The sequence below is a fragment of the Pristiophorus japonicus genome, chromosome X (genome assembly GCF_044704955.1).
Source record: "Pristiophorus japonicus isolate sPriJap1 chromosome X, sPriJap1.hap1, whole genome shotgun sequence".
Taxonomy (NCBI): Eukaryota; Metazoa; Chordata; class Chondrichthyes; family Pristiophoridae; genus Pristiophorus; species Pristiophorus japonicus.
Window position 1 is genome coordinate 31,964,410 of NC_092010.1, and position 11,644 is coordinate 31,976,053.

The following is an 11,644-nucleotide window of genomic DNA, read 5'->3' on the forward strand; positions in this document are numbered from 1 at the left end:
TGCCAGCAGGTTTTTCATTGAAGCATATGTTTTTGAGCCACAGCTGGTCAAGAGATGGGCTCTTCTCTTGTCTGCCTTATCGTCAACCAGCCAGTCTTTGGTCACAAAGCTTTGCTGGAGCCTTTCTATAAAGTCATCCCAATTGTCTCCAGCATTGTATTTCTCATCTGAGCTGTTGGTAGCCATTCTGTGGATTCTGTGATCCCGTAACTCGTCACCACTGTTAAGTCCTGACTCTAATGTACTGACTTACACGAGGCACATGCTGAAGTCAAGGTCACTCAGGACCTGCACCTTTAATTCACAGCTCTCCGGTGCTGCACTTGCCTGAGACCTCCCTTTATATACCTCAGTGGGACAGGTATGGAGTGTCTCCTGCAAGTGCACCCCTGGTGGTAAGGTATACTTATTGTTACAGGTCATATCCAGTTACAGTCATGTAAAGCATGGTAAGATACAGTTATATACAGTAGTGTGAGATACAAGACACAAATGTTCTGCTACTGCTTCTTTAATAATGGACTCCAACATTTTCCCAACCTCAGATGTTAGGCTAACTGGTCTATAGTTTCCTGCTTTTTGTCTGCCTCCTTTTTCAAATAGGGGCGTTATATTTGCAGCTTTCCAATCTGCTGGGACCTCCCCAGAATCCAGGGAATTTTGGTAAATTACAACCAATGCATCCACAATCTCTGCCGCTACTTCTCTTAAGACCCTAGGATGTAAGCCATCAGGTCCAGGGGATTTATCTGCCTTTAGCCCATTATCTTACTGGGTACCACCTCTTTAGTGATTGTGATTGTGTTAAGTTCCTCCCCGCCTATAGCCCCTTGACTATCCACTGTTGGGATATTGTTAGTGTCCTCTACCATAAAGACTGATACAAAATATTTGTTCAGAGTTTCTGCTATCTCCATGTTCCCCATTACTAATTCCCCGGTCTCGTCCTCTAAAGGACCAACATTTACTTTAGCCACTCTTTTCCTTATTATATATCTATAGAAACTCTTGCTATCTGTTTTTATATTTTGTGCTAGTTTACTTTCATAGTCTATCTTCCCTTTCTTAATCATGTTTTAGTCATTCATTGCCGGCTTTTAAAAGCTTCCCAGTCTTCTGTCCTCCCACTAGTTTTGGCTACATTGTATGTCCTTGTTTTTAATGGGATACCGTCCTTTATTTCTTTAGTTAGCCACGGATGGCTAGCTTTTCTCTTGCACCCTTTCCTCCTCACTGGAATATATTTTTCTTGAGAGTTGTGAAATATCCCCTTAAATGTACACCACTGTTCATCGACCATCCTACACTTTAATTTATTTTCCCAGTCCACTTTACCCAACTCTGCCCTCATACCTTCATAGTCCCCTTTATTTAAGATTAGTACGCTGGTTAGGGATCCAACTTTCTCACCCTCCATCTGAATTTGAAATTCAATCATGCTATGATCCTTTACTCGGAGATTGTTTATTAATCCTGTCTCATTACACAGGACCAGATCTAAGATAGCCTGCCCGCTGGTTGGTTCCGTTTCATACTGCTCAAGGAACCCATCCCTTATCACTCTATGAACTCCTCCTCAAGGCTACCCTGACCAATTCGATTTGTCCAATCAATATGGAGGTAAAAATCACCCATGATTATCACTGTTCCCTTTTTACATGCCCCCACTATTTCCTGGTTTATGCTCCGACCAACAGAGTTGCTACTGTCAGGGGGCCTATAGACTACGCCCACCAGTGACTTTTTCCCCTTATTGTTCCTTATCTCCCACCCAAAGTGTTTCAACACCCTTATCATTTGAGCCAATATCGTTTCTTACTATTGCAGTGATTCCATCCTTTATCAATAGAGCTACCCTACCTCCTTTTCCTTTCTGCCTGTCCTTCCGGATTGTCAAGTACCCCTGAATATTTAATTCCCAGTCCTGGTCACCTTGCAACCACGTCTCTGTAATGGCTACCAATCATACCCATTTGTCTCAATTTGTGCCGTCAACTCATCTATTTTGTTACAAATACTATGTGCATTTAGACAAAGTGCCTTTAAGTTTGTTTTTTTTATCCAATTTTTCCTGCTGGTTTCCTCTCTCCTTCAAACTCACTTTCTTTATTTTTGCTTTCTAATTCCAGCATTTCTCCCTTCCCTACTGAATCTATTTTCAAGTTCCCATCCCTGTGCTAAACTACTTTAAACTCTCCCCAACATCACTAGCAAACCCCCCTGCGAGGATATTGGTCCCGGTTCTGTTGAGGTGCACCCCGTCCGGCTTGTACAGGTCCCACCTCCCCCAGAAGCGGTCCCAATGCCTCAGGAAACTAAAGCCCTCCCGCCTGCACCATCTCTCCAGCCACGTATTCATCTGCTCTATCCTCCTATTTCTGTACTCACTAGCTCGTGGCACAGGGAGTAAGTCTTTACAAAGGCTGCTAATATTTTTAATGTTTCAGCCTTTGCATAGGTTGTTTGGGTTAATCAATGTGCCTGGCAATACCTAGTGCTTGGCACAATAAATATGAAGGAAGTTTGATGGTTGGCAAAACAGAGGTGATACAGAATAAGGTGGTAGCAAGTAGGAGCACACCCTCTACATCGGACAGCACTGCTGGAAGGATGTGAAGGAAGAAGTTTTGAAAGAGGACTTGAAGGTGCAGCTGACTGGTACTGCTGCTGGCAGAGCCAGCCCTATGGGCATGTTAGCTGCAGGTGTCCATGCAGTTTGTGGCATAGCTTTGCCACTGGCTATCTGCTGTCCTGGAGCCTGTGTGGCCAGTTCGTCAAGGTAGGTGTGCCTTTGTCTGGTGGATAGTGCAGGTTGCCTCAGTCTGCCTCTGGTACAGTCTCACCTTCTTGGCAGCCCTCTATTAGTTCTCCTCTTTTGTTATCCGAAAACATAAATAAAGGGGAATTTCCATTGGAAACATCAATGTTCCAGTACCTCGGACAGTCCAAATAAATGTCAGGACCAGAACATTTGGCAGAGGGCCTCCTGATCAACTAAGCAGTTCTAGATACTATAGTGGCAATGGGTACATGCCTAAGCATTATTCTGTAAGTGCTGGAAAATTCTGTGGCCATCAAAATTATATTGGTGGGGCCTAATTTGAATATAATTAACTGCAAACTGGGCAGCACTTCTAGCAGTAATGCAAAACCTGACCAGAAAATTGGATGGGTCGTTAAATAAGTGGACGTCTGGCATAACAGATCTCAACCCATTTTTCCGATCAGTTGCCCTCAGAGTTAAACAGCTGAAACTGATTGTCAAGTCTATCCAAGTGAAACAAAACTAAGCCAGTAGGAAAAATATGTCTTCACACCAAAAGTCCACGAGGGAAGATTTCCTTTGCACTGTATCTGGCAAAATCATAACTGCTTTCATTATATACAGCTGTACAACTTTGCTATACAAAAACACACGCAGGAAATCCATATGTGAATACATTGGTATACCCAGCAATATTTTAGAGAACAGTTTTCAGAATGATTTATATATTTATTTGCTGGATCATTTCAATATGGGACTGTTACTTGAGAATAGACTGGGACTGGGCACTGCGTGTTGATTGTGAGTCTCGCTGCTCTGCAGAATCCAGACCAGGCATTGAACATGTTTAAATCACAGATTGGACAGTGTGTTGACCTGGTACGGTGGCTTGCTCAAGCTCTAGGAATTAACATTGAAAACAAAACGGTATGTTCTTTGTGAAGGGAGGATGCTCTGGTCACTGGGACCATAGCAGATTAGTGGCGAAGTTGGGACAAAGGGGCGGCGAGAGATTGTAGAGCGACGTGATCGAGGCCCAGGGGAGGCGTGAGTTCAGGGGCCAGAAGAGGCGAGGGCCCAGGGGCAGCATGGGCCAGCCCACACTGCGATATGTGTGCACACTAGATCCGTGCAGCAGAGCTGGTCTCCAGTTGTCTTGGTCAATCCTTGCCACTGGATCAAGACCTAGCTCTGTCAAGCCCATGTGGTGGCTGATATGCAACGGCCACCACACGTTAAAAAAATCCACGCACAGGCATCTTCCACCCTTCAATATGTAGTTCGGGAGCTGGAATGTCAGGTCCTTCATTGAAACATCTATGAACTCATCCCTTTTTGGTGTGGAAGCAAGTCATCCTCGATACAAGGGACCGCCTACGAGAGAGAGAGAGAGATGCTGAGAGGATGTTTCCCCTTGTATGGGAATCTAGAACCAAGGGGCATAGTTTCAGAAGAAGGGGTCGCCCATTTAAGATGGAGATGAGGAGGAATTTCTTCTCTCAGAGGGTCGTGAATCTTTGGAATTCTCTACCCCAGAGAGCTGTGGAAGTTGAGTCATTGAATATATTCAAGGCTGAGATAGACAGATTATTGAACCATAGAGGAGTCAATGGTTATGGGGAACAGGCGGGAAAGTGGAATTGAGACCAAGATCAGCCATGATCTTATTGAATGGCGGAGCAGGCTCGAGGGACCGTATGGTCTACTCCTGCTCTGATTTCTTATGTTCTTATAAAACTCCTAGAAAATGTATTGTCTAGTGCATACTTGTGAGGCATGTGGTGCTCAGGTTTATCAGATATTATACATGTTATGTTCGTTGTAATGTATATATTTGTATCCAATATTTTTTATCTGCAGTAGAATTTTTGGCTTCAATGATTGCCTTTGATACCGTCCAGAAATGTGTCTGTAAATACTGGATGGCTGTTTGTTTTCATCATCTATGTTATTTTATAGTTCCTGGGACAACCAAGATTACGTGCTTAAATCTCTGGAGTGGGGCTTGAATCCACAATCTCTGATTCAGAAGCGAGAATGCTGTCACTGATCCAGAAGGCTGATATCTGATGCTTTTAAACCACTGCCTATTAACTCACCAAAAAAAAGGTCTTTGCAAAGGGAATTGTGTGCAGCTTTGCACTGCACACCTCCATTTTAATGTTATCCGCACTAAAATCCTATCGTGTTGTAGACATAGAAACAGTATTCTATATTGAATTTTGTACTGCAGCAAAGCTTAGGCATTTTTAAAGTAATGATGCTGTGTTGCGCCTGTCCTTTTTGACATTCTTAAATGAGGGGTCAAGAGCACATGATGAAGGTGTGATGTAAATTCCGCAATAACTGCGGGCTCGGTCAAATTGCTTTTCTCACAGTCCGCATTCTGCAATCTCGTTCATCCCCACCCTTAATGCAGATGCCTGCAGAGAACAGATTTCATTATTTATATACTCATACGCTATTAAAGCTTCCACTGCCCCTTGAGAGTTTTATTTCTTCGCGCTTGTGATCATATTAAATGTGAGGGGTGTTTGGAATATAACTGCTTTTTCCATGATCTCTGAAATAACATAAGGAACTTTGCAGTTAAAAAATTGAAGAGTAGGGCTGGGCGGGGGAAGTACATATTCTACTTTAAATTTCACCACTTGTTCAACCAAAACATCAAAGAAAGTCCTTGCCCCTTTTCTGGTATATTCTGCAGTGCTTTTTATTTTTGCGCAGTTTCTGAAACGGGATTCGAACCGTTAAAGTTGACGTGTTTCAGAATGACGGCGTTCGCCCAATCAAAGGTTGACTGACATCGACTCCCGCCACCCCTTCCTCCTCGCAACCAATATCAATGAAAGACTGGACTGAGACCGGCCTCCGCGGGTATAAGACCTCGCCATTTTCCACCACTTGCCATTCGATTACTTACATCGACTCGTTACTGTCGAGTAAAAGTAATAGTCACCTTTTGTAGTGTCATCCTTGTAGCTACTCCAACTTGGAAAAAGAATGGTGAGTAAGCAATCTTGCTGACACCTTGCATTGCTTTTAATTAAGCTTTATGATCGGGCATAGTCCGTAATTAGGATATAGCAAGGATGCAAAATGATTCAAATTCATTTTCACAGTGAAATCATTTTCTCGCCACCCCTGTTGCAATTTCTGCACTGCAACATTTCATTTTGGGGGTTTCCTCGGCACCTTGTTGCAATTTCTGCACTGCAACATTTCATTTTGGGGGTTTCCTCGGCACCTTGTTGCAATTTCTGCACTGCAACATTTCATTTCGGGGATGAAAACAATGTCAACAACGTGCAAATTGCAACATTGTGAACATCAAGCGCCGGTTCGCCTTTATAGCGAGCTGCATGCTGCTCGAGCGTAGTGGCTGAGGATGATTCCCCTTTCCAACAACACAGTAACCTCGCAGAGGTGTCAAATGTGTTTTTTTTTGGGGGGGAGAGGTGGCTGAATGCATTATTTCGCTCGAGCGGCGTGTGGTGACTGCAAGGAAGCGAACGATCTGGGACAGCGTTCACGGCTCTGATGCGCTGCAGAGGTTGGAAGGGTAGGCGTCGCTGCAGATTTATGTTTTGAATTGTGAACGTTTCCCGCGAGAATCGGAATCTTGATTTTTTTTCCCCCCCCCATTGGCCGTTGAAATTTTAGATTGTTTCTGCGCGCGCCAGAGCGCACCTTTCCGCGGCGCTTGTTTTTGAGGGAAAGCGCGGGAGGGGAGCACCGCTTGCCACCGCGCAGTTTAAACGTTGAGAGGCCGAGGGGGAGGAGACGGGCAGACCGTGCATCAATTCTTGATTTAAATTGCACAGCAAAAAAAAGTGTTATTGAGCCAAGCGCGCGAATTTCAAATGGCTGCGGAGTCGCGAAAGGATGTCTTTTTTTTGGTTGGCAGATTTACCACACACACACTATGTCGGCTTCCAACCCCCTGCCCTGGTGTTGGCCTCGATTGTGATTTTTCTTCCACGTTGTAACTTGGTTCCCGCGGATAAATCTTGTTGTTGCTCACGGATGGAAACTGTCTCCATTAATATGGCCGACGCGCTCTGGCATGTTGGTTGCGCAGTGCACTGTGGGCGCTGTAGTGCCTCGAGTGATTCTAGCGCACCGGAGGGAGGCGGCGGGAAACTACATCTCCCACTGTCCCTTGCGTCAGCTCCCTGACGCCAGCGCCAGGTCCTGCTCTCCGTTGGGCATGTCTAGCCTCTTCTAATCGACCCCCAAGGGGGTGTCCCAGTGTCATCTAACAAGCAAAAGGGTACTTTCTTAAAATAACAGGTACGACTAATGAACCAAACAATAAAATGAAGGAAGCGTTTTATAAAATTGAATAATATTTCACCTAGTGCCTCTGGGCAGGTGTGCCAATGTGTCATGTGAATTTGAAGCATTGGCATGTAATCATGGGAATTTAAAAAAAAGTTAATTATATGTAGTTGTCAAAGACTTTGGGTATTTTCTGTAATGTTAAAGTACATTGTCTTATTTTGGAAAAAATATAATCAGTATTATATGCTAAAATACTGTTTACATTGCTGCTTTGTTTTTTATTCTCCAGTGTACGCTAATACACTTGCCCTCCCTCCTCTTCAGTGTACATTAATACACTTTTTTCCTCTTTCTGTCTTGTTCCCCCCCCCCCACCCCCCAGCGTGAGTGTATCAGCATCCATGTTGGCCAGGCTGGTGTCCAGATCGGCAATGCCTGCTGGGAACTCTATTGCTTGGAACATGGCATCCAGCCTGATGGACAGATGCCCAGTGACAAGACCATTGGTGGTGGCGATGATTCCTTCAACACCTTCTTCAGTGAGACAGGAGCTGGCAAACATGTTCCACGAGCTGTGTTTGTGGACTTGGAGCCAACTGTAATAGGTAAGTAATTTTCAATGTATATTTTCTGGCGGCAGCATCTAACCACAACTATCTTTAATCCACCGCTGACCAATTGTGTTAACTTGTTTTCCAGATGAGGTACGTACTGGTACTTACCGCCAGCTGTTCCACCCTGAGCAGCTCATCACTGGGAAGGAAGATGCCGCCAATAACTATGCCCGTGGCCATTACACAATTGGCAAGGAGATTATTGACCTGGTCCTGGACCGAATCCGTAAACTGGTGAGTTACACTTAGAACTGAACACGTGATATGATAGTGCACTGAAAACTCTGCATGGTCTATTTGTCACCTGCTTGGGAAAATAACACTGCACAATTGTACTCTTTTCTGAGTAGGTAGTAAAGAAAATCCTGATCAGTATGATCACTAGTATCTTTGCTCGGGGGGGGGGAAGGCATTTTATACAGTGGCTTTCACAACCTCTGAATGTCCCAGTGTTTTACAGCTAATGAAATATTTTGAAGTGTAGTCACTAATGTAGGAATCATAGCAGCCAAATTGCGCACAGGAGGGTCCCACGAACAGCAATGAGATAAATTACCAGATAATCCATGATGGTTGGGGGATCTTTACATCCACCTGAAGGTGGTTTAATTTCTCATCCAAAGGAATGCACCTCTGACCATGCAGCACTCCCTCAGTCTAGGCATGCCAGGGTTTCTGCTCATGACTACCGTCAAGTGACCCTTCAATAGTATGGATGTTGCCTGCAGATCAAGCTTGGCTGTATTTGCCCCCCACGAGTAGCATAGCAGTGCTCATTGTGTAAGTTTACATACATATGGCTAGTTGGAGGAGTAATGGATGCTGCCACTTTTTAGGCGAGAGGTGCAAAATGAGGAAAGCATCTATTGATGTCTTGCTTTACAAAGCTTTCTTTTTGCTCTTTACAGGCCGACCAATGCACAGGTCTCCAGGGTTTCCTGGTCTTCCACAGCTTTGGTGGTGGCACTGGCTCTGGTTTTACATCCCTGCTGATGGAGCGTCTCTCTGTTGACTATGGCAAGAAATCCAAGCTTGAATTCTCCATCTACCCAGCTCCACAGGTGTCTACGGCAGTGGTAGAACCCTACAACTCTATCCTGACCACCCACACCACCCTGGAGCACTCTGATTGTGCTTTCATGGTTGACAATGAAGCCATCTATGATATCTGCCGAAGAAACTTGGACATTGAACGACCAACATACACCAACCTGAACCGTCTAATCAGCCAGATTGTGTCCTCTATCACCGCTTCCCTCCGCTTTGATGGTGCTCTGAATGTTGATCTGACTGAGTTCCAGACCAATTTGGTGCCATACCCCCGTATCCACTTCCCATTGGCCACCTATGCACCAGTTATCTCGGCTGAGAAAGCCTATCATGAGCAGCTTTCTGTGTCTGAGATAACCAATGCTTGCTTTGAGCCAGCCAACCAGATGGTCAAATGTGACCCACGCCATGGCAAGTACATGGCCTGCTGTCTTCTTTACCGTGGTGATGTGGTGCCAAAAGATGTTAATGCTGCCATTGCTACGATTAAAACCAAACGTAGCATCCAATTTGTGGATTGGTGTCCAACTGGTTTCAAGGTTGGTATCAACTACCAGCCTCCCACTGTGGTACCTGGAGGTGACCTGGCCAAGGTTCAGCGAGCTGTGTGTATGCTGAGCAACACCACCGCCATTGCTGAAGCTTGGGCTCGCCTGGACCACAAATTTGACCTGATGTATGCCAAACGTGCCTTTGTTCATTGGTATGTTGGTGAGGGTATGGAGGAAGGGGAGTTCTCCGAGGCCCGTGAGGACATGGCTGCTCTGGAGAAGGATTACGAAGAAGTTGGTGTTGACTCTGTTGAAGGGGAAGGAGAAGAGGAAGGAGAAGAATATTAGCTTAATATTCTTGTGCTTGTTTGATTCACAAAAGCATGTGTCTTTATTCTAAGCTCCAGGCTCAATTCATTCCAGTGTTTGACTATTGAGTGTGATGTTACACAGCCAGGGTGTTAGAAATGGTACCAGTTTGGTACTGTGTAGAATATGTAATGATTTTTACGGTTGTCTTTGATCTGTGATCATGTTTGCTTATGTCTATGCATAGCCTTTTTCTTCATGTTCGATGCAATAAAGGAGCTTGAAAGAAATTGCTTTAATTCGTTCATTGCCATGTGTCTTAATCTAAACCTTGCTACCACTTCTCTCCACCCCTCCACGGTCTCTAAATTGTCAGACTACTTGTCCGACATCCGGTTCTGAATGAGCAGAAATTTTCCCCAATTGAATATTGGGAGGACCGGAGCCATTGTTTTGGTCCGGGCCACAAACTCTGTTCCCGAGCCACTGATTCTATCCCTCTCCCCAACTCCTGTTTGCGGCTGAACCAGACTGTTCACACCCTTGGTGTCCTATTTGACCCTGAAATTAGCTTTCGACCACATACCTGCAACATAACTAACATTTTCACCATAATATCACCCGTCTCTGCCCTTGCCTCAGCTCATCCATGCCTTTGTTGCCTCTAGACTTAACTATTCTAATGCACTCCTGGCTGGCCTCCCACATTCTATCCTCCATAAACTGGAGGTGATCCAAAACTCAGCTGCCCATATCCTAATTCAATCCAAGTCGTGCTCACCCATCACCCCTGTGCTCGCTGACCTACATTGGCTTCAGTTAAGCAATGCCTTGATTTCAAAATTCTCATCCTTTTATTTTCAAATCCCTCCATATCCTCACCCCTCCCTATCTCTGTAATCTCCTCCAGCCCCACAACCCCTTGGAGATGTCTGTCCTCCTGAGAATCCCCGATTTATAATCGTTCAACCATCAGTGGCTGTGCCTTCTGTTGCCTAGGCCCTAAGTTCTGGAACTCCCTCCCTAAACCTCTTCGCCTCTCTACCTCTCGTTCTTCCTTTTAAGATGCTGCTTTGACCAAGCTTTTGGTCACCTGCGTTAATTTCTACTTATGCGGCTCGCTGTCAAATTTTTATCGCATAATACTCCTGTGAAGGGCCTTGGGACGTTTCACTATGTTAAAGGTGCTATATAAATATTTGTAATCAAACTAATCCTATCCAATTGAAGCTTGGATTGTGGCAACAACTTTTCCCAAAGACTAAAGGACCAGCTAAATTCAAAATTAAAACAAGGCAGAAAAACAGCAGAAATTAAATTGTCTGAGTTGTAAAAGTTGTGAACAGAAGCTGACTGCTGCAAGGGTAGTGTCCCCAGTTTCAGGTCAAACCATCCATTTGTAAAATTAATATGGCTATATTTAGTCACTTGTCCCTCAAAGCTATTTTCTTCCAATAATTAACATTCATTGCTTCGTAATTGTTCCCTGATGGCCAGTAGGACTGGATGTCGCACACTAGGATGGCTGTGGGTTAAATTCTTGAACTTGTTCACTGATCTTGGTAGGAGTGTACCTCAGCATACTGACCATGGGAGAGGACGAAGTGTTCACATCCCAATTGCTAACCAGCAATATCTAACGGGATGTGACCTTGAGGTTTTTACCTCAAACCTACTGCCCCCTGCTGTGTAAACCGCACAGCCACTGTCTCAACCGTGGCATATCTCAAGGTTTATCACTTACGATCTCTGCAGCAATGGTGCATTATCCCTTGAACCTCTGCAGTTGACCACTCCACTGTCCTCAACATCTTCTTTGGTCCACCTCCACGTTTAATCCAGTCCGAGGGGCAGAGTAGCCCATTCAGCCCCTTCTGTACTGCCATTAAATTAGATCATGGCTGATGTGCACCTTGTTTTCCATTTACCTGCCTTGTTTCCATATCCTTTAATACCCTTGCCCAGCAAACCCCATCAGTCTTGTTTTTAATTGACCCCGCCCTTGCCTGAACAGCTTTTTGAGGGAAGGTTCCTGGTTTCCACTACCCTTTGTGTGAAGAAGTGCTTCCTGACATCACCCCTGGCAACCTAGCTGATTTTAAGGACTATGTCCCCTTGGGACTCTCCCACCA

General features: G+C 44.9%; 1 protein-coding gene across 3 annotated transcripts; it reads left to right on the top strand.

Annotated features, from left to right (window-relative positions):
- Nucleotides 1–5,688: 5,688 nt before the first annotated feature.
- On the top strand, nt 5,689–9,774 carry LOC139240945 (tubulin alpha chain). Of its 3 annotated transcripts, none has more exons than XM_070869505.1 (4): nt 5,689–5,770; nt 7,431–7,653; nt 7,748–7,896; nt 8,571–9,774. In XM_070869505.1, exons 1-4 carry the CDS (start codon nt 5,768–5,770, stop codon nt 9,549–9,551), a joined length of 1,356 nt encoding a protein of 451 aa, XP_070725606.1. In that variant the 5' UTR covers nt 5,689–5,767; the 3' UTR covers nt 9,552–9,774. The 3 variants fall into 3 exon arrangements, with proteins under 3 accessions (XP_070725606.1, XP_070725608.1, XP_070725607.1); XM_070869507.1 differs by lacking the exon at nt 5,689–5,770 and adding an exon at nt 6,199–6,326; XM_070869506.1 differs by lacking the exon at nt 5,689–5,770 and adding an exon at nt 6,955–7,057.
- The last annotated feature ends 1,870 nt before the right edge of the window (nt 9,775–11,644 follow it).